Source organism: Danio rerio, chromosome 10 (assembly GCF_052040795.2).
Source record: "Danio rerio strain M-AB ecotype USA chromosome 10, GRCz13ab, whole genome shotgun sequence".
In the NCBI taxonomy this organism is placed as follows: domain Eukaryota; kingdom Metazoa; phylum Chordata; class Actinopteri; order Cypriniformes; family Danionidae; genus Danio; species Danio rerio.
Genome location: NC_141030.1, coordinates 21,019,708 through 21,044,030, shown reverse-complemented (window position 1 = coordinate 21,044,030; position 24,323 = coordinate 21,019,708). Strand labels below are relative to the sequence as shown.

The following is a 24,323-nucleotide window of genomic DNA, read 5'->3' as shown; positions in this document are numbered from 1 at the left end:
AAACCTATTTTAAATTTCCCTAATATTTGGTTTTCCAATGCAGTGGAAACACTGTCAGCTTTGGAAATCATACGACTTTATGAACCTTTTATAACGCGTGTGAGCTTTGACAGCTTTTAACACGTAGCATAATTTGCATGAACATTTTCAGACTTGTTGCTAACCATAACAAACTTCCCGAATTACAATCGACTCTTCATTAATTCTGCGATTATTGATATTCACATCGCACGCGTTATAAATCAGTTAACTACATAAAAGTAAGCCGAACTAACCACACTCACGTGTTTGTTTTGATTCGCATTAAATGTAAAGCATCAAAATCCCAACTTAACTTCAGCACACAAACGAAATTACAGATAATAACGGCAGCGTGTTTACATTTACCGTTTAAAGGGTCAGTCGTACCTGAGCACATTATCAGCGCGTAGATTTAAAAGGCGACAATTGGTTGATCCTCGTCTGCTTTCTCAAACACAAACACAGCTCAGCACTGAGAGGCTCTCGTACCCGCGGGTTGATGCCTGACACACGGTCCTGATGCGCATGAAAATGAGGCGAGTGGATTGGTCCCATCCATCCAAACTCTCCTTTGCGCCCTACAGACCCCGCCATTCCCGCCCAATCGTCCCGAAAACATGAAGAGCACACAGTGAACCCCCAAATTCATGAATGGCAGCGAACCAAGGGAGGGACACTCCGTCAGAGAAAAGAGGGAGAGTGAGAGAAGAAGAAAAGTTGAGGAAAAATGTGCAAAACCTGGACGCCTTCATCTTCGGTCCTTTTTCAAACGGTAAACGTAATAAAACTGTCGGTTTTAAAGAGCGCTAAGTTAAAATCTCACCGCGCGACTCTGCGAAATAAATGAGCAAATGTAGAGACTCGCGGCCTCACGGCCTTCCAGCGTCAGACTCCATCTTTGACTAGTTGACATTCAGATCCAGCCGGAGCAAATGCCTCATTTGCATGCGCGGCGCTGACTGGTGAGCTGCTGCGCTAGTCTGTGCCGTGCGACTCGCCATTGGCTGAATGCGTAGCTCCTTGGCGCTCTGACTCGCGCGGTGATTGGACGGCAAACCGATAGCGCCGCTGCATACTTTAATTGAGCAACAAATACGCGACGAACTGTCTCATTCACAAATTTGCCATCAGCGCTCAACATCACAGGCGACAGCACTGATTACGCTTGTCCGCTGGATGATTATCGATGATAAACATTTCTCATTTCCGTTTGGTTTTATTATTCTATTGGATTGTTTGCAGATTTAGTGCAAAACTTTAGGACATGAAGGAGATGAGTTTAATGTATTTTACATAGAGCTTTTACATTGTTATAGAGCTTTTACTATTTTATAGATTTTTAATTACTTTCATATAATTATTTGACATATTTTACATGCTTTTACGTAGCCAGTGTTTTTAAGAAACATTCACATTTGTGAGGATGTGTTAATGCTCTGCTTAACATACAGAGTTGCAGATCTGATATAATGCATTAGATTGTCTAATGTCACACAAAAAGTGCATTTTTTTCTCATATATATATATGCCTATATAATAACCATAACTAGGTTTTACCCACTCATTAGCAAGAACTTTTAAAAAATCTGAAATGCAATAAACTTTTGTACGATCACTTTTAAATGTCTTCATAAGTTAACTGTGTTGATTTAGTTTTTGATAAGTAGTCTCTCTGTATAACTGTTAATGGTAAATGACATGTGAACATTGCTTCACCCATATTCTGACAATTTGATTTGATTTATTCAGTTCGAACAGAAAAATCATACACAAAACAATTATTTAAACAAAATAGAGCGGGATGAAGCACGATCTTATAATTTTCCCCAGCCCATTATCACACACATCATTAGTTTATTACTTCAACTTCATCTTCTTTTCCTTATCTCTTCTTTTCACATGATTTTTACATAACATTGACACATTAATTGTTTTGATTCTATTTGTACATTTACGTTTTATTAAATAGACCCAAAATTACACAGTATTGCAAACAGTCATTAATTGAATTTCCTCATACCTTTCTCGTTTTGTTCTTTTTGAGCCACCTCTATTAATCATTAAATTCCTTTAATGATATATATTTATACAACATTTTAATTGATTAATATCCTGACATAGGTTGAGATTCTCACAATTAATTTTGACAGAAGTTAGTTGAAACAGTACACGTTGATTGCATTTAATTTTGTTTATAAATTGCCCTTTGTAAGTTTGATTTGGTGCAAACACCAGCAGTAACCTGGACCTGTATTGATTGTATAATTAATTTTTTTTAAATTCTATTTGCATAAAAAAAAAACTTCTAAATTCACATTAACTTTTCTTCAGCAACCGATTTCACACAAACAAGCAACACTAAATCAATACAACATTCTGAAGTCTAACAACTAAACCTGTTTTTATTGACATTTTTTCATTTACAACTGAAAACATACTATGGTATAGATTTTATGGGATGAGCAACATTGGTGGGCTGGACTTTGGCAGATTATAGGCGGAGCCTGAGTGGCCAGTGAGCTTTGATTGACATCTGGAGGAGGGTAGTGGGCTGTGAAATGTGGCATTCTTGGCCAAGGGAGCTGAAATAATGGTATTGTTTGGTGAGAAAGGGCACATTTCCCTCCCTTCCCTCTCTCTGTCCCCCAATCTGAAGGGATCTGATTGTGCGCTTAAAAGTGTTTGATGTGGCCAATGCATTCAACAGGCTGCGGGTGAAACTAGCAGGGACGTCCTGACTCGGTCTTTCGCTTGTAACTAACTCCAGATCCACCATTTGCTAATCGTGTTCATGTTAAAAATTAATTATTATCAGCGGCTTTTCGGCTAGTCTTACATGCTTTTAAAAGTCGTATACGCGGAGTTCTGTAAATCATTTGAATTCATGTTCTGTAGGTGTATTTTGTTTAAAGGTTGTAAGGTTATCATGTCACGCTGTTCAAGGGTTAAAAAACATGCACAGAAAATTTCAATGGTTGCTCCTTTTTAAATAATTTCACCAAGAAAAATAAACATTTCTACATTAATCAAAACAATTAAACAAAGAGTTTATTTTCATATGCAACTCTGAAAGAGCTTACAAAATGCATGATTGTATTTGTTATTATGAAGGTTGATGGAAATGTTTTTTTTAATCATTTTAACTCTTTTAGAAAGCACAAATAAATCATTTTTCTAAAGCAAGAATTATGTAAACATTTTTTTTTACATTTGTGTTGAATGAAATGCATTTGAATACATTAAATGAGCACAGTTTGGAAGAAAAATTACTTTTCCAGTTACTTTTTTTAGTTTTAGTTAACTGAATGTTTCTAAAAGACTTGAATAAATGTATAGATGTTGTGTACTGTTCTCAATCTGAAATATTTGAATTAGTCATATTAAAGCTGAAGGAATGATTTAGAAACTTTATACAGACATATCTAATTATTTGTGATGGATTTCATCGATTTTACGCTTTTAGTAATTGATTTTATAGTGTGACAGACGCCTCACATAATCTGATAATCAGTAATAATTATTTGTAGCTCTACAATGATTATAAAATTGTAATTAGTAACAAAAGATGTGCACAGAAATTATGGAAACAATTATATGTTAGATAAACCTTTTGCATGTAATTAACTGCACTGATTCCAATAGATTTGTGAATATGGAAATGTACATTTAGATTTAGTAAAAAAAAATCTGCTTCCCAGGCAAAATGTAATTGTTTATTTATCTAATAATTTCAAGATGTCATAATTATAAATAGGGAGAACATTAAGGAACACAGTTGTGCTTTTAGTATTTGAAAGTTCAATTTAAAAGTTTTTTATGGCATGAAATGAATTTAATAATTCTTGCTAGTTCAGGAAGACATGCATGAGATGTTTTGTTTGGTGTTTACATGAAGTTAAATGTACAAAAGTGTTTATTGTACATAGAAATGTGTAACAGTTAAAATATTGTTCTACCATCGTTCAATGTAACTAATAAATCTGTGTAAAAATCAAACACCACACTTACTTTGTTTTGAAAGATAGCAGCAAAGTGTAAAGATTCATTTTAATTGAATCGTTCAGTCTTGTTTCCTGTTTAGTCTGAATCAGATTTCTTTGTACATACACTATACAGCATTTTAGTATAAAAGACATTGGGTGTCTTTTGCAAATCAGGCTTAAAATGTATGTTTTTCTTTTTATAATTGTTTTAATGTTTTAAAAGCCCCTTTCATCTTGTTATGCTACATTCTTGGTTTAGGTATTTCAGATTTTCTTTAAAAGCATTTACAACCAAATAACTAAAGTAGAAAGGATTAAAAAAAAAAAACATTTTCCCTCAAGTTTTTTTCCCCTAAAAGAATCTTTTTTACGTTGTAAAACATTCTGAATGTTCATACAAATCTCCATCCCATCCTTTAATTAATTGAAAGGCTTCCTGCTCGCTTTTTTACCTGAAGCATTTGTTGCAAACAGAGAAACCTTTCAGACCTGGATGGGAGGTACGGAGTTTTGTGATTGTTCTTTCTTTTCCCCGATTCCCTTCCTCCAAAAATGTTCCTCCCTACTTCCTCTGGCCTTTCACCTTTCCCTGCTGCCCTCTCTCTCTCTTTTCCTCTCTCTTTCTCTCTCTCCCTCTGAACGCCGCTGACAGACACTCATTGATAATTTCCTTAAGCTGAACAGAAGGGTAATGGATGTGCTTCTGGTCTCGGCATCACAGTGGGTGGTGTTGCGAACGGGATGCGAACCGCTTTGAGGTTCTGCATCTATGTTTATGGAGTTAAGAGTCCACCTCCAGTTTATCGGGACGCCTCTCTCTGTCTCTCTTCCCCTCCCCCTGTTTCACCTAATGCAAAACACTGCAGGCAAAAACATTGTTTTTTCAGGCATCGTCAAATCTGAGATTCGGAGCTATTTTTGATTTTCTTAAATGCTTTTTTCATTTTCATGTACAGAAAACACCTGAAACACACGTTCAATTGCTTCTTTTGTTGCACTTTATCTGTTTGTCTTTGTGTTTCAATTATTATTTATATAAATCTGACTTTGCTCTTCTCCTGCACTAAATCTCCACTTCAGCAGCCCATTCATACACCAAATGTCACAGTTTTTTTTCATTTCAGGAATATGTTCATATATAATTTGCTTGATTATATACAGTGATGAAACAACATTGCCAAAGTCTGCTGCTTACAACTTTGACCTTAATATGTAAAAAAAAAATTTTTGATTCTGACTTCATCCAAAGTTATGCTTTTTTTTGTTGCTATATTTATATTCAGATTTGAATGAAAAATGTTTCTTCTGTTACATGTCAGTGGTTTATGTCTGTAAATTTAAATGTTGTTCTCTTTTTTCTCCTGCAATAAATCTCCACTTCAGCTGCACTTTTACACCACACTTCACAGTTTTTTCATATCTGTATTTTGGAGGTATTTAAACATGGGTATATCCATATTTAAATCTCTTAAATGTAGACAATATTTTATTGTACAAAAGAAGTATAAAATGTCTTTTATTTTCTAATCAGTATTTCTGAATTATGCAGTGATAAATAGAGATTTCCAAAATCTTCTCTCTATAAATAACAAAAAACGTTGAGTCTAATATGTCCAAAAAAAAAAAAAATGAATACCAAAACATTTGGAAATGCTAGTTTTACTAGAAATACAGTTGAAGTCAGAATTATTAGCCCTCCTGAATTTTTAGCCCCCTAATTGCCATTTAATGGAGAGAAAAAAATTCTGCACATTTCTAATCATAATAGTTTTAATAACTCGTTTCTAATTACTGATTTATTTAATCTTTGCCATGATGACAGTAAATAATATTTGACTATTTTTCAAGACATTTCTATACAGCTTAAAGTGACATTTAAAGGCTTAACTAGGTTAATTAAGTTAACTAGGCAGGTTTGGGTAATTAGGCAAGTTTTTGTATATCAAATGTTTGTTCTGTAGACTATCGAAAAAAATATAGCTTAAAGGGACTAATAATTTTGACTCTAAAAAGTTTTTTTTTTTAAATAAAAGCTGCTTTTATTCTAGCTAAAAGTAAACAAATAAGACTTTCTCCAAAAGAAAAAAAATATTATCAGACATACTGTGAAAATTTCCTTGCTCTGTTAAACATCTTTTGGGAAATATTTAAAAAAGAAAAAATAATTCAAAGGCTGGCTAATAATTCTGACTACAACTGTATATGCAAATAAGTTCATATTTAATTAAAACGTTTCATTTGCATATTTAAACATGACATTTTAGGCATAAAAAACGTTTGTGATTGTTATTGTAATGGATGAGCAGTGTAAGTTTGTGTGTGCTCTGTTCACCTGTGCTTCTGGAGCGGCTGTTGTCAGCTCATGTCCAGCATTCCAGCTGTGTGGGAGGCGGAGAGGAGGTTTTTGGGCTGAACGTGACACCAAACATCAGCTTTTTCTGCAGGGGGATTCCAGCATTCTGGACTGGAGGTGTGAACATTCATTCGGCTCACTCTGCCTTTTAACACTCACGCTGTTCATTCCTAAAGCAATCGACAAATGTTGGTGTAATATTCTAACACCAAACAGACAGATAAAATACAAACAATCATATGAAATAATCAGATGGTTGAGGCGTTTGAACACTAAAATGTTTCAACCCAAATGTAGCTCAAATATGCACAGTTAAATGTTTTCATCTTCAATAAAAGTTCTGAGTAGGTTTGATCATTTATCCCAAATTCAGGATGAAACATTCTAGCAATTTATTTTCTTAACATTGTAAACAAGATTACATGATCAAAGTCATTTGTTTTTATGTTAATTATAACATATTAAACAAAGCTTTTTTGAGATTTACAAACTGTTTTTAGATCAGTTTAATGTTATTTAAGTTCGAATGAGGCATAAGGGTATTTGGATTCAACTATGTAAACCATGTAAAGTTTTACACAGAATGAAGGAATTGGAAAAAAAAGAAAAACAAAACAGATCAAGCGTTTTTTTGTTTAGTAATGCTTGGTATTTAATTAATTAACTATAAGCATATTAATGCCTTAAAACAAATAAATAATTTGTTATTGTTTTATTATTCACTCTTTTTATGTTATTTAATTTATGTTCACCAATGCTGCATTTATTCAAACATGAACACAGAAATTACTGTAAATATCAGAGAAATTTTTACAATGGGGTATATGCACACTGACTTTTAATTTCAGTCAGCCAGCCCCAGAGCTTCCGGTAAAATCGCTTCATTCAAGATCTCGTTCCTTCATGATCTTCACTGCCTGGCTGAGATACAAGAATTAAGTGGGTGTCAGACCAAACGAGAATTCCTGCATTAAATTATATTTTTCCAGACTATGGGCCCTATCATACACCCGGCGCAGTGTGGCGCAAGGCTTGGCGCAGTAGTCTTTTGGTAGTTTCAGCTTGGCGCAAGAGTCGTTTTGAGGCGTTGTGCTACGCTGTTTAAATAGCAAATGCATTAGCGCTCATTTGTGCGCCCATAGGCGTTCTGGTCTAAAAAGAAAGGCGTTCTGAGGCGGACCGCTGGCGCGTCGCTATTTTGAAAAGCTATAATAGATTTTTCATTAGACCAAAACTAACCCGGTCTAAACTCCGGCGCAGAGTTGCGCCTCGCTTACGCACTGCTTAATACGCACAAGAGAGCAGTAGGCAGATATCTTTACATATGAAAAAATGTAAATATTAAGGATATATATAGGATATAATAAGAATAGATATAGCATATAAATATAAAGGATTAAAATATTACAAAACATATTATTTTCTAGCCTACAAAAATATGAAAAACCACTGCTTTTATGTCTTCTTCATCTCGGGAGGCTTTTTCAGTTCATTCATAACAATTTGCTTTTGTATAATGTTATTATTATTAGCAGTATTATTTATTATATCCATATGTATATTTGTTTTATTAAAAACAAGCTTAGATTTGCCCACCTGTCAGGTTTTAGACCATATGGGGCACAGCATGTGTTTTAGGATATAACTCAGGTTTTTGAGCACATTTTGCTATTATTATTCATTTATTCATTTGCTGTAAATTAGAACTGAATTTAGAAATAGTTTTGAAACGAATATTTGTGCTTAACAAACAAAAGTATTTATTTAGAGACTAATTGATGTCTGTGCGTAAAGGTTTCCCTATCCAATAGCAAAAGTGAAAGTGATCCATTATCTCTCATTCTCACGCAGTAGATGCTCTGTTTAACAGTTTTCTGTTAAAAACTGTTAACTGTTAACTGTTTGCTTGTGAAATGCTCATTTTTTCCACTTAGACTTACTTTGCGTCCTGTAAAAAGCGAATGAGCTCTTGGCGCGACGCAGCTGACTCTTAAAGGGAATGGGAGATTCTTAAAACACACCTATAACTCATTAAGAAAATAAACTCCACCCTTTTAGACCATGCGCCTTGGCGCAAGGCAGATTTCCCGTCCTTAAATTAGCAAAAACGCGTCCTGACACGCCCTGAAAGCAATCGCGCCCTGCGTTTTGCGCTTTGCGCATGGACCGTCAAAATAGAGCCCAATGTCTTTAAAATATAGAAATTAATTTTACCCCAGTATTTTCAATGGAATTTCTGCACTAGCCTGCTGCTAATGACAGCGCCTACGTTTAAACGGTCTTTCATCTTTTTTTACGCTTTAACAACCAAATGGATGCTTATGTCTATTTACCTGATGTACTATAATTACATTACAACATCAAAAAGAAACCTTATGAAATTCAAAACAGCCACATTAAGCTTTCACCAGTAGTTTATCACTGCCTGAAAAACACTAGCTGTGCATATAGCCCATTTATATTTTTATAATAATATTTTTAAAATTTCAGTGTATCTAAATAAATAAATTATCAAACAAACAAACACACTTTGTTTTCTGTGTCTCAAACTTGATCTTTTACATTTTTCTTTAATAAATAATCTTAACATAAGCTCTTTAATAAAGCAGGACAGCATTTATTTAAAACAGCCTTTTGTTTCTAAAAAAATAATTCAGTTAAAACATTTGATTCAGTTATAAGTTTTCCTTATTATTCATTTTCATAATTCATCATGAAATGATGATATACCCCATTGAATGGTATCTATAATAATTATAAAGGTGTTGCAATATTTCAATCATTTTGATAGTTTCTTAATTTTTCTCTCAAAAATCCTTGTTTGTCTTTAACAGCTTGTAATGAATTTTGCAGTGTAAATTACTTTCATTAGAGAAACTAAATAATAGCTCAAACTGCCAAATGCACAACCATCCAAGAACTTTGAACTGTGAATTTGAGTTAATTAAACATTTCACAAACTTCTGAAATGCTGATAAATTACATCAGCTAAAATTCTCAAAAACATGATAAATTATTCATGATTTTTTAAATAAGCTTCTCCTGCTCACCAAGGCTGCATTTATTAAATCAAAAATACAGTACAGTTTGTAAAACTGTGAAATGTTATTGCACTATAATATAACTTTTGAAAATGTTTAAAAGTGGTTTATCATTTAATAATTAATTTCAGTGATTTTAAAGATGAATTTCCAGCGTCATTACTCCAGTATTCAGTCACATGATCATTTACAAATCAGTCTGATATTAATTATTATTATTATTAATATTATTATTAATGGCAATAAAGCAATAATGACTAGAGTAATAATTTCATTTAAAACTACATACAATAAGAAAGCAGTTATTTAAAATGTTAATTAACAAAAAAAAATTAATATTTATTAAATGCCACCTTGATGAATAGAACAGCTTTCTTTAAAAAAAAAAAAAAACTGATCCCAAACTGTTGAACGGTAATATATATATATATATATATATATATATATATATATATATATATATATATATATATATATATATATATATATATATATATATATATATAAAATATGTGACCATGCTCTTTTATTATCATGCATGCTGCTGTAGGTCTGATTACTGCAATTTAAGTTAAAACAACTTGTAAGGTTACTTTGATTCAACTTAATCTTTTAAGTCAACCACAAATATGTGTTTACAGTGTGTCCACATGCATCAACCATAACCTTGTAGTTTAAGCGCTGTGAGTCCTCTGCGCACCATGTGTTTGTCAGCAGCTCCTCGGTGGCGTCCATTAAGTGAACTTCAGAGGAATTCCTCACAGAAGACCTGAGGAATGAAGACAGAGGTCAGAGAGCAGATCCAGACCAGCCCAGAGAGCCTGAGGGTCGAGGAGGAGACAAACCTGCGCCTAAAACTTGTGTCTGCACAGTTTTAACCTGCATACTTGTCATTCATGCAGAAATGAAACAGGTAAGAGTTCTGTGGGGCTAATGAATGTACTGTTTCATTTGTGTTTCTTTCTCTTGCACACCATTTAAATGGATTGTTTATCATTTGGGGATTTTATGTCAGTTAATGTTCAATTCTCAGAAAAAATAATTGACTTATGTGCGAATGGTTAATCCAGAATATTATATAGTGTTTTTTTTAAAAAGTGCTTTAGTTACTTTACTAAACCTGTGGCCATAAATGTTATAACCTTCAATAAACATTTTTAACCCACTGATTAGGTTTGGGCAGCATGGTGGCACAATCGCCTCACAGCAAGAAGGTAGCTGTTTCGAGTCCTGTCTGGGACAGTAGGCATTTCTGTGTGGAGTTTGCATGTTCTCCCCGCGTTTGCGTGGGTTTCCTCCAGGTGTTCCGGTTTCCCCCACAAGTCCAAAGACGTGTGGTACAGGTGAATTGGGTGAGCTAAATTGGCTGTAGTGTATGAATAAGTGTGTATGGATGTTTTCCCGTGATGGGTTGCAGCTAAAAGGCTATCCGCTGCGTAAAACATGCTGGATAAGTTGGCAGTTCATTCTGCTGAGGCGACCCCAGATTATTAAAGGGACTAAGCTGAATGGAAAACGAATGAATGAATGATTATAGGTTTGTCTGTATTTGTCCCAAATTCAGAATGAAACATTCCAGTAATATTTTGTATTCCAGTATATATTGTAAATAAATTATATGATCAACACGTCCTTCGTTTTCATGTGAATTATAACATATTAAACAAAGGTAATCAGGTTTCTTATTTATTTTTTAAGTTATACAACCTGTTTTTAAGTCAGTTTAATGTTATTTAAGTTCAAAAGAGGCAAAAGGTTATTTATAGTCAACTAAATTTAAGCAAAACCATGTATTTTTTTACACAGAAATGAAAAAAAGATCAAACGTTTATTTGTTCAGTAATGTTTGTTATATAATTAATCAACTATAAAAATATATTAATGCCTTGAAACAAATTAAACTAAAGCATTCTTTTATTGTTTTAGTATTTGCTCTTTTTTGTTGTTTAATTTGTTATGTTCACCAAGGCTGCATTTATTTAAACATAAACACAGTAATTCCTATAAAATTCTGAGACACTCTTACGATTTAAATATATTTTTTTCTGTGGCCATAAAAAGCAAAATGTTGGTTTTAATGTTAATAAATTACTAAACTCATTGTAACTTCTAAGTTGACTTACTTGATTTTTTACAATGTTGAACATCAAGTTTTTAGGCAATAAAGTGATCTGCTGAATTTACTTTAAAAAAAAAATTGTAAACCTGCGTATAAAATAAAATTTACAGTATAAAAAAATAAGTTGTTTTAGTTTTATTAAAATAGCATTTCAATTTGTCCGAAAGGTTTGAATGAATTAAATTTACAAACTTTTATCATTTTCATATTTTTTATACAACTGTGATTGATGTACATTTATTTAGTTGTTGCTGGTACTTCAAATTATTCAAAATCAACATGAGTGTGTGTGTGAATGAGTGTGTGTGTGGATGTTTCCCAGTGATGGGTTGCGGCTGGAAAAGCATTCGCTGCGTAAAACAAATGCTGGATAAGTTGGCGGTTCATTCCGCTGTGGCGACCCCAGATTAACAAAGGGACTAAGTCGAAAAGAAAAAATATAATATAATATAATATAATATAATATAATATAATATAATATAAGATAGTATAATATAATATAATATGGGGTGACACGGTGGCTCAGTGGTTAGCACTGTTGCCTCACATCAAGTCACTAGGTTAAATCTGGGTCAGTTCAGTTGGCATTTCTGTTTGGAGTGTGCATGTTCTCCCCATAATAGGGAAGGTTTTCTCCAGATGCTCCAGTTTCCCCCACAGTCCAAAGACTAAGATAAACAAAATTGGCCATAGTGTCTGTGTGTGAATGAGTGTGTATGGATGTTTCCCAGTACTGGGTTGCAGCTGGAAGGGCATCCGCTGTGTAAAAAATGTATGCTGGATAAGGACTAAGCTGAAGGAAAATGAATGAATAGTATAATATAATATAATATAATATAATATAATATAATAATTTACTTAATTAGCATTGTTTTAGTATTAAAATAAAAAAACTGATTCTAAAAATAATTGTAAAAAAAATTAAGAAATGTTGCAATTTAAACTTCTACGATGTCATTTCTATGAAGGCAAAACTCTTTATTATAGGACAGGCATTGCCTCTTCGCCAACTCTTGCCTCTCCTTTGATTGAATCTCACATGTGTCTGTTTCTACAAATGAAGGAGTGTTTTTAAATGACATCTGCAGTTTCCACTGAGTCTCATTCACACCGCAGTACAGTTCAACCTCCGAGTCCCAAGATGCTCTGGTCAATGTGTGAACAAGGCTGAACCCTACAAATTCCTCAGTCCAGCGTCTCTCTGACCCCGATGACCCCCAGAACCACCCTGATGACCCGCAGATTAACCCATAAACCACCATCAGCATCAGTGCTGTAAGCTCAAAACATACAGAACGTAACCTACATGCCTTCTGTACTCGGATTATTTATGACCTCATACATATTTCAGAACTGAAATAGCGGTATTTTAAGATGATCAAAATTTAGAATGAAGCCATTTAGATTTGCACGCCCATCAAAATATTATCTTGTAAAAATCATGATTGGGCTTTTGATTGCATTTATGATCATATTGCATTGTGTTATGCTTTGTCCACACTGTAAAAACAAATCCTGGTTGCCTTAAACTTTTAAGCTGAATCAAATTAACCTTATGTGTCCATTGAACTTATATTTTGTTAAACTGACTTAAAACAGCACGCACAACTTATAGAATTAAGTTAGAAGACTATTAACTTAGTTTAATAGGTAATGATCTAAAGTATGCTGTCAAGACGAATTGATAATAGAATTTTTCACAGTGCAAAAGAAAACTGATTTGACCTTTTTTTGTTATAATTTGAAGTAAGTAAATAACCAGGTGTAACATAAAAGCCCAACATATTTAAACTATCATTTAGGTTTGTGTAAAAATATATCTAATGATGAACATTTAATGTACTGAAACATGCGTTTGAGGACCATTTGTCATTCATTCATTATAAAAAAAACTGGAAAAAAGAAACCACTTGACAATTTCCTATTTTGGGGGGGATTTATTAGTTCTGGGTTTGAGTAAAATGTTAAAATTGGTTTTGTTCTATATTATCAATCAAATGCACCAAATATTTGATTCAAGCTAATTAAATTTCTTCTTTTATGTCACAGTTGCAAATGTTTTTAATCGTTGTAATTGAAAATCAGCGTCATTGTACCAAATATGAAAATATTGCTATTATGTTGTCCAAAAAACAACAACTTCATCCTATTTTTGGCCATGTTATATAGCAATTGTTGCACGAAATTGCAAAATGAATCAAATCATGTTCAGCCTTTTTTTTCTGAGCCACGATTCTACTTAAAAAAGTAGAATCTGTTAAAGTCTGTTTGACTGTTAAAGTCAACTACTAAAGGTAAAAGATTGATTTTAAAATAATGAAAAAGTATTATCCATATTTTAATGTGAACACTGACAGACATAATTTAGGCTTAATTGATTATACAAATTCTTTCATTTTAAAAAGATTTCTTAAAATGATCCTCCATGATTTTTAAAGAACATTTATCTGTTCATCGTTGTATCATTCAGCACTGTTTTAGCTCAAATTATTTTATCAATGAACTATTGATTATTTGCTGAAGATGAATAAACTGTTGTTTTCGCTTCACCTTATCGCCAGCGAGCCCCATGTTCTTATTCAGCTATAAAAGATGATGTAACAAATTGTGAAGTACATTAAACCTACATAATCTTTCTTAATAAGTTTATAAACTTCCATTAAACTGACATTTTTTCTGACTATAACTCATTGGCTTTACAGGGTTAATATGACCACTTGCAAGTTTATTTGTGATGTTTTATGGATATTCTTCTCATCTTAACATGCAGAAAGAGACATCTTCAAAAAACTCCTCTACCGTGTGTTGATTCCTCTGAAAAAAGGCAAACAGGCTCGGTCAAATACTAAGTAGTTAAAAAAACGCTGTGAAAACTTTTACAGCTAAAATCATTCTTGTTGACCAAGTGTTCACTAACCACGGCTCATGTTGTTAGTAAAGGTTTAACAGCTGCAGTAAGATTACCACTTGACTAGTTTTTTTTTTTTTTTTTTTTGTAGCGACTGTTTCAACAGATGAAATGAGCGGCCATTTTCCCTCGACGAATCTCAACCTCTACCCGAGCTGTGACGTAACGAGTTTTGGGTCACGAGACAAAACATTTAACGTTAACATTTTATTTTATTTTTTTGGTTTATTTTCCTGTTATTATTATTAGTTGTTTTTCCTTCTGTATGTGACATTTACAGTTACGAAATATAATTGTCATATTTCCCTGTTATTGTACAAGTTTGACAATAAAAAAAAAACAGATGAACAAAAAAGAGACAGTTCACAGTAAAAAAAATAAATAAACATTTAACATTTCAATGCAATAATTATTATAATCAGACATCCATGTGTTGATTCGAATTACATTAGGAAGTATTTATATTGTTTAGTATTGCTATCACATCAAACTTACACTACTGCAAATATTTTATTTTACGTTTAAATATAAATAGATACATTTTAGCGTTTAATATTATAAATTTAAAAAAATGGACACGGAGGCTGTATGCAGTTCTCAGTGGTGAAGTAGTGTTACAGTGACACCTGGTGGACGCAAAGTGAATCGTTTCACATGTGCAAAAACATTTTAATATCAATAAACGCAACGACGAGCTTATTATACATCAAAAGCCTTTTAAAACGCAAGTATTTAGTTCAAGGCTTGTCATGGATAATACATGAAGTAAAAAAAAAATAATTAAATAGCTTAAATACTTCATTTATTATTTATATTCATTACTTCTGTTAATTTCTGTTCATTTTAAGGCAATGATTGTGTTGCTTTATATGAAATATTACAAATATTTATAAAATTGTCTGTATAACATTGTTAAATTTCAGATAATTTTAGTCACCAACAGTGGAGTATTATATTCGACTTTTCATTGATAAAAACGAGTGTTTATGCAGTGAGGTGGATTATTAATATTATTAGTTTCATTTTATTTATTTCAAGTGATTGTTGTATAGGTGTTCGCCCTTTTTCACCGACCATCATATGAAATGCATTTCACTTTGCATTTAGACGATTACTTTGATGTTTTTTTTTTTTTTGCTAGGATGCTTTAGTTAAAAGATGTACTTTTACTCACGGATGATTAATAAAGATCTGAAAGTAACATACTTGTATTTCTCTTAAAAAAAACTGAGCTCAACAGAGATCTTCTTGTCTTTTTCTGTAAAAGGAATGGCTGTAACTTCCAGAAAATAGCATTTTAAAAGTTTCTTTGAGTGAAAATGCCTTGTTGATGATAAAAGATAAAGACCTTTTGTAAACTTGCATTGAAACCGTACTTACTGTGAAGAGCACTACGCAGTACACAAATAAACTTGACTTGAAAAGACAATAGTTAATAAAATAAGAATTATTCAAAACAACTGATATCTGAAGAAGAGCATCTCTAAACACACTACACGACAAACCTTGAAGCAGATGAGCTACAGCAGCAGAATATAATAAACTACTATTGAAGAACGCTGGCCTGCCTTCTGTCTTGTATCCGCTCTTCAGGTGTAAGTGCGTGGAGATTAACTTGACATTTCATCGGCAGCAGTTGAGCTTTTCTTAAACCCCGCAGCCTACCTGACTGCTGATACGGACATTTGTAGTGCATCCCACAGTGTCTCCATCTTGTGATGAAACTACTTCCAAAAGCTTGAGAAGCACACAAATCATCTCAACCTTCAATAAACTCTAGTCTCCAGATCTTCAGCGCTGGAACAGGAGATTCACATTAGGAATGCAGTCCACAAATCTGAGGCAGAGTCAACGAGTGTCCAACCAGGAATCAGCAACAAGAGGTATCTAAAAAAAACGTTGTATAATGGTAAAGCAGATTTCCCACTCTAAATCAAATACCAAGTGGCCAGACATTACTTCAACTAAAAATGAACAGAAAACAGGTTTCTGTTGTGCTTTGAATAATATCAAAATGGTTTTATCAATATTTAGTTTTTCTTTTTTCAGTATCATTTTGCTTCACTTAACAGCCACTATGAGAACCGCAATGGATAATTTACCTCTGATTTTGATAAAAAATAATTCTTAGGTGCACTGAAAAAAATGATGTCTGCAGTTGATGTATGCATTTGTTTGTGTTGAATTTAAACAAATAAAATGTAGTAAAGTTCAACTTAATTTGTTTAAATTCAGCCCAAATGAATTGTTTACACTTAAAATAATCAGTAAATTCAAGGACTCATCTTTGAATATTTTTTTCAGTGATTTGCTTGGCTCTCTGTTTCTTCATTATTTGACCTCCCTTAAGTAGTTGATTCAATTAAGCATTTAGTTTTTCTGTTGTTTACTTTTTAACAGCATGTGAAGTGATCAGTTTGAAGACAAAGCTCCTAAAATGTATATTATCCTGACATGTTAAGCTTATTTAACTTGTTTGTGGTGATCACATTTGATTTCAGTGATGGCCGGATGATTACCTCAACTTAAATATAGTCAAGTGCAGTAATTGGGTTGAAAGTTGAGTCAACACAAAAATGTCCGGAAGTTTGTTGCCTTAAAATGTTGAGTCAAATGTTTTTATTTTTTTTACAATGTAGCCATACATGTAACAGTAGGCATGAAACCATGAAGTATACTGAAAAAAATTATTCAAAGATGATTCCTTGGATTTACTCAATTCTTTTACGTTAAGTGGTTGTAAACAATTTATTTGGGTTGATTTTAAACAAACAAATTTAGCTGAACATTATCAAATTTACTTTGTTTAAATTAAACACAAATAAATTGTTTGTAACAGTTCTTCATGCAACACTTTTTTTCCCCCATTCTCCTACAGCTTAGTCCCTGTATTTACCAGGGGTTGTCACAGCGGAATGAACCGCCAACTTATTCAGCATATGTTTAAGACAGCGGATGCCCTTCCAGCTGCAACCCGGTACTGGGAAACATCCATACACACTCATTCACACACATCCACTACAGCCAGTTTAGTGAATTTAATTCACCTATAGTGCATGTTTTTGGACTGTGGGGGAAACCAGAGCACCTGGAGAAAACTCATGCGAACATGGGGAGAACATCCACACATAAATGAAAACTGATCCAGCCAGGACTCAAACCAGCGATGATCTTGCTGTGAGGTGACAGTGCTAACCACTGAGCCACAATCTCACCTAAAAAAATAAAATAAAATAAAATAAAAAAAGGTATAGAAAAATAAATGTTCTCTGCCATTGCCCAACTTAAATGTACATGTAAACAGTAATAAATGTATATGAACAAAACCTCTTCAAATGACATGCTATTCCAGAAATTCCATGACCTGTGAGAACTCTGGTAAAAAGTAATAAACAACCAATACAATTAACAAATATTTAATGAAATAATAATTATAGCAGTGGTATGGGTTTTGCTGTGGAGATGTGATGTAGCTCACGTTTCCACACTCTGAAATGAGAGACTTGGAAATACAGTTAGAGTCATGTTTATTTACAGCAGAATCCTGACTAAGAAGAAAGGGAAGGTTATGAGAGCTGAAATGTTCTCAGTACAGCTCATATGGATCCACATTTCACTACACTTTTTAATTTATTTATTCAAATTTTTATACAGAACCCTTTTGGCTGTTAATGTTGATAGCCCAACAGAGCTTAGCGCCCTCTGCAGGCAGGGAGGACGATGGGAGGGAAAAAAAAAGACCAAAGTACAAAATGAAAATCCACAGCATTAAGGGGAAAGTGGAGAAAAAAATACAAATGATGAGATAAAACAAAAACAAACCGAAAAAAAACAAAGAAAAAAAGCAAAGTTTTCATTAAAAAAAAATGAACATTTGAGATTATTTTTAAAGCGATCACCATGATGGTCAGTTTAAATTGTTCTTTTTTTTTCTGGTAATGTCTGTAAGGGTGGCAGAGGGACAGCAAGGAGGGCTGTTGTGAATAAAATGCTGTCTGTGATGCTCAGGTTAACCGTGTGTCCCACTGCCAAGGAAACGTTCATATTGAATATTCAGACAACGCACTGCCAATGTTTGCGCGAGGTCCACGCTGGCCGTGGGACTCAAGACCCCTGTCCGTTTATCAATCCTCTTGTGCAACTCTTCATCCACGACCACGTGTCTGCATCTCAGAGTTTCAGAGCGAGACTGCCCTGAAAAAAAACGCAGCTTTGAAGAACGACACGCTGTACAATTGACATGCAAGGCCAGACGACTAACAGATTAAAAAACCGGTAACAACTGTTAAAAAAAAAAAAGAAAGAAGAAGAAAAAAAGCAAACAGACTGAGCCAGCAAAATGCATTATTTCTACAACATTACGCTCAATCACACAGAACTCGCACCTCGATTCCAGTTTCATCAGAGCCAATTGTGTAGAAGGAATGACTACAAATGAAGGAAAACAAAAACATTAATGCTTGAAATACTAGTGGAAAACAAAACTCGGCCCATTTAAATTAGTACAATCCTTTAAGAGTCCCTCCAGGAGCACGACAGAGCTCATCTTCAGTGGTCCAATCAGCGCCCACGGAGGAGACGGCATACATTCATACATAAACACAAACGTAAACACACGCACACCCTTCGCTTCAAAGGCCGAGTTGCGCAAACGGTCCATTTTGCAGTAAAAGTGACCTAGGCAGAGCTGTTAGGCCCATTTGTAGGGGTTTGGGGGTGGGGAGGGTGGGGTGAAGAAAGGTGAAGGAAGAAAATTATTTCCATTTTGTTTCGTTTACGAGATCTAAAAGCAACGAAAAACAGTTCCATTCAAATGCATTTTAGCACACGCACTCACACACATACACGCAATCTCGCGCACACTCGCACCTCGACATGATAACCCCTAATACATGTGTACACATATATACAAAGAGCTGTATGCCCTCAAAATTTATAATGCATCATTTCTGTATATGCCAAGAATAAAATCTTTCTAAATAAAATACATGTTTCTGCGAAGGAAGGGCTTGTTAGAGGGGGAAGGAAAGGATGCGGGTGGGGATTTGTCAGGGAAAAAGGAAGAGAGAACGAGGGAAGGAAAGGGGTGGGGGGAACAACGCTGTCCTCTACTGTGTGCTGGTCCCTTATATAGGGTCATCGTCATCCCAAGCTGTGGCGGAATCTACGTTCGTCGTCCACAGTTTCGTTTAGATCAGTAAATAATCAAGAAGTCGCAGTCTGTAAATCCATAATGGAGCCAGACGGCACAAATGGAAACACACGTGGAGCTCAAACAGGCTTCGGTCACGTCCAGATCCGGAAAAGTGTAGCTTAGTTCAGTAAAACAGGAAAAAGGGATGATGGGATAGAAGAAAGAGAGACTGAGAGAGACAGAGAGATAAAGATGGAATGAATAGGAAGAAAGGAGGAAAGGAGAGCTATGGAGACGTGTGGAGCGCATGAATCCATCTGGCAGTGAAGTCCGCGTACGGCTGTTCATCCGCTGGCTGGAGGATGACAAAAGGAATGAGGGATGATGAGAAGACGAGTGCGGTTCCTCTCTTCCGACCTCTCTCTTTCTCTCTTTCTCTGGTAAGTTCGGGAGGCTGGCCGGAGCAGCATCATACCTCCAGGAAGCGGGAGCTGCTGGATTTGGCGTGAAAGGGCTCGGACCACATGCGCCGCAGGTCCCCCTGTGGAAACACAGAAGAGGACAGAATTACAGCCAGTTCACTTGAGCTTATGACAGCGACTCAATGCGTTTCGGCATGTAGATATGGTAAGATGACCTGCTTAATATTAGAATGAGCTTCAGAACGGATAAAGGGTGATTTATGTGACTTGAATGTGCTGTTGTTGGTGTTAGATGGGCTGGTTTGTGAATTTCAGAACCTGCGGATCTACTGGAACTTTCACAAACAGCAATTTTGTGAAAAGTTTGTTTTCGCAAAACCCCTCCCTGCCTCCTCCCTAGTATGAATATGCTAATGACTATGCTAATGGCAAAACCCAACGAAAAAGCAATGGCAAAAGCAAGCAAAAAGAGAAACTTTGAACAGAATGTGAATTGGAGGTGCTCCTTTCGGAGGTAGACCGGAGAAAAGCGGTGTTATTTGCAAGTTTTTCCTCCGGAATTAACAACAAAAGAAAAAAATAGAGTGGGAGAGTTTAGCTGATGCGGTTAACACAGTTGGGTCTGAACATCGCACTGAGTGCATTAAAAAAAAGAAATAGTCTGGTTTATATCTGTAAAATGTTGCAGCACTTTAAACAGTCTCAGTGGCGCGTTCGTAAGACACATGTCAACATGTTTTGACACGTTCGAGCATGAACTCGGCTCGAATCCAGCGTCTGATGAACTCTTTCTTCTTTTTTTTCCCCGCTACATATCAGATTTTGCCCACTATTTATCACGAGAAAGACAAGTAGGAATCATCAATAAGTTTGTGCATCATATTTTATTTGCACATTTATTGAATGGAAATGTTTCTGATTCACGCATGCAAATTCATCTTCAGATAGTGTCTTTATAGCAATGTGCGTGCGGTAGATCGCTCAGATTACATTGGGAAAACAGGCGACCGCTGCAAATTGCGCTTTAATGTTTAGCTGCTCAACTGTATGGTATGGAAACCTTATTTACCTGCTAGATGAACCCGTCTCATACAGCTGCCATTGCAATGCTCAGACACTTTTTAGAGAGGAATTTAACACAACCGCCTCTAGGAGTCGCCAATGGAAATAAAACAGACACGCACAAAAAATGTGCGTACGCCTGCCAAAAAGCTGCCGTGAAGCTGCGCACATTCCCACGTTCAGTTCATTGTTAGTAAATCCAAACGTGAGCGATTCTGAGCGTGAAACCTGGCGTACGCAAAGTTTTTGTGCATACGCAACGTTGATACATGAGGCCCCAGATCACTGAGGAAAAAGAGCAGATTGCTTCAGCTGATAGAAAGACAATAGTCACTCAAATAACCAAATTACTGAAGTCTGCAGGTAAAAAAAATAAAATAAATAAAAAACACAAAACCTTGAAGCAGATGAGCTACTGCAACCAGACAGGCTTACAGCAAACTATATAGTACGATATAAAGTATTCTACCCCGACCTGACGGCGAGTAAATAAAATGCTCCAACTACTTAAAAAGCAGACAACTATGCCAATTCACTGCATGCGATTTGGCTGGACAGTCTTTCACTGACACTAAAGTTACAAGCAGAACCCGGTGACACTATTTTACTGCTAGTGAGAAAATGAAAGGTCTCTCTCACTTTGTACCTTTGAACTGCTGACATGTTAGTAAGGTAACTTTTCCTCTTCTCTATCACTATTAAAGTGATCCTTGTGGATCCTGACACAAGTGTGTCTGTAGAATAAGTTCTCTCCATGGCATCATTCACAGGTCAGCTTTGATAGCTGCGCAATGTGTGCTCTATTATGCGCACATAGACTGTTATTGCGTTATTCTTCAGTGTCTACGTCACTCATCGGTAGGGCCACACAGAATCGGTGCGTGCAGAAATCCGCTGATTTCTAGCCCATCACTGAGTCTATGTATTTACTTGTGTAAATGTGTGTAAATTTATATTTATTCAATTATTATATTTATTTTAAATAATTTTCCAAATATTATTGTGATATAATTCAGAATTATTAGCCCCCGTTTATTTTTTTTGCTCAATTTCTGTTTAACAGAGAGAAGATCTAATAACCAAGCTATTTTATCTTTGCCATGTTGACAATACATAATATTTGACTAGATATTTTTCAAGACACTTCTATACAGCTTAAAGTGACATTCAAAGGCTTAACTAAACTTAACTGTTTACCAAATAAGTGGATGTATTTTGATTTGCATTGTAAACAGAAAAAAAGTTTAAAAATGTATTATTTTATCTTAAGTTTAGTAAAGATACTCTGAAAATCATTCCGCATGAATCCACTGATTTGCAAAATTCTCCAGTAAAATAGCAAAAAAAAAAAACGTCTGCAGATTCTGTTTGGCCTTACTCGTCGGTGAACATCGCTGACAGTTTTAGAGCGAATCGCAGCTCTTTCTGTTTAGCTTGTGACCACAATGACCAATGAAAGGAATGTAAGAACTCATTCGACAACGATCAAAAAGCAAGCGGATTTTAGTTTATTTGCTATAAATGCTCATGTTGTCTTCTGTGCATGTATTTAAGTTTTGTTTGAAACATTCAGAAAGTGTTTTCTTTGAGCAAATAATATTAAAGGTACATATAGGAACAGTTCATATACTTGACTGCTTGTACTAAAGGGACAGAATTGTATCATAAATAATATACAGTATAAACAAATACATTTTTAAAAATTCAAGGCTTCTTGTATTGTAAAGAAAAAATATAATTGTGTATGGAAAGCATCCTCAATGCACCGTGATGCACCAAGATATCGAATTAAACCAAAACGATTACATGATAATCGGAACTAAACCGAACCTTGAGACCAGTGTAGGTACACACCCCTACAAGCTTCCCAACACTGGACAAAAGACGACCAGAAAATGATCACAAAATGCCACATTTGTATGGTTGAGTCAGAATTTAAGCCAACACTGAATATATAAACATGTTTGTCCTAATATTGCCAGCAAGCTTGTGTGTTTATCATTAAGCTTTTTTCTACTATTACTACATTTTGAAGAATTTCTGGTGCGAATACTCTGCAGGTTGTTCAAACCTTGGTACACACCAAAAACAAACTGGTAAACTGTACTGAAAGATTAGCATAGCACTAACTAACGACATGTGAAAACTAAAAACAAAACATAATTTCACAAGATGCCACAATACAATAACACTCCTTTACACATTTTAGAACATTTTCACAAGTTCTCACCTGCTAGAAATACTACCACATGTACACACGTACAACAAGCATGTCCAGCACAGAGCACTGTTTTAAATGGTCATCTCTTTCTCAAAAAATGCTATCATTTTTAGGTTTGGACTTAAAAATAAATATATGAATGACTGAATGCTTAGAACACCGCTGTATGGTCAGGTTTTAATAGTGTCAAATTGCACAGAAGTGCTAAGTAAAAAGGTCATAAGCTTTTGTCGTTCCCTACATAATACTTTAAATTCTTTAATGTCACACCCATCTACACACACACACGCACACACACACGCGCACACACACGCGCACACACACGCGCACACACACGCGCACACACACGCGCACACACACGCGCACACACACGCGCACACACACGCGCACACACACACACGCACACACACACACGCACACACACACACACGCACACACACACACGCACACACACACACGCACACACACACGCACACACACACACGCACACACACGCACACGCACACACACGCACACACGCACACGCACACACACGCACACGCACACACACGCACACACACGCACACGCACACACCCATAATGCACTCGTCGATTTCATTATTGCTTTCCTTTAGCTTTGTCCATTATTATTAGGGCTTTATTTTTTATGTGTTTGTATACTACTTATGGATGTGTGTGTTGTATTTCAAAACTTATCTGCATTCAAGTGGTGATAAACAAAACCTGTGAGCATTAATTAAAATTAATTTTGTTAAAAGTAGATGCTTGGTTCTTTATTTTGATACAAGATATGCTTATATATTATTATCAGAAAATAATCTAAGAGCTGTCTTTTTTGTTTAAAAGCTAGCAGAGAAAGAGTTAAAAACAATGCCTTTGTCACTCTGAACACATTACGCCAAACACACCATTCGTGTCTGAGACCAAATGAGTTTGCTCTAAACATGTTTTCTATTTTTAGGAACATACAATGCGCTTTGACAGATTTTTATCTCGTTGATGGTTATCACATGACCAACAAGTACTACAGCATACCTAGAAAGAAGAAGTGTAGTAAAC

General features: G+C 34.9%; 1 protein-coding gene and 1 long non-coding RNA gene across 10 annotated transcripts in view; both read right to left on the bottom strand.

Moving 5' to 3' along the window:
- Positions 1 to 2,049: 2,049 nt before the first annotated feature.
- LOC141376340 (uncharacterized) lies at positions 2,050 to 14,573 on the bottom strand. 4 transcript variants are annotated; one of them, XR_015500985.1, is made up of 5 exons: positions 14,435 to 14,573; positions 14,218 to 14,331; positions 10,065 to 10,167; positions 6,337 to 6,527; positions 2,050 to 4,864 (listed from the first exon to the last, which is right to left on the bottom strand). It is a non-coding gene; the product is annotated as an uncharacterized LOC141376340 (long non-coding RNA). The 4 variants fall into 4 exon arrangements; XR_015500982.1 differs by having other exon boundaries at positions 14,239 to 14,331; XR_015500984.1 differs by lacking the exon at positions 14,218 to 14,331 and having other exon boundaries at positions 14,420 to 14,573.
- A 3,362-nt stretch (positions 14,574 to 17,935) lies between these two features.
- Positions 17,936 to 24,323, bottom strand: part of sppl3 (signal peptide peptidase 3) — a 205,195-nt gene continuing 198,807 nt past the window's right edge. For 5 of the 6 annotated variants that reach the window (XR_015500352.1, XM_087269464.1, XM_087269462.1 and 2 more), the window contains one exon: positions 17,936 to 20,100. Coding sequence is in view for 5 of the 6 variants with exons in the window: in XM_087269464.1 (XP_087125590.1) it covers positions 20,029 to 20,100 (72 nt within the window). In the remaining variant the exon portion in view is untranslated. 6 annotated transcript variants of the gene reach the window in all.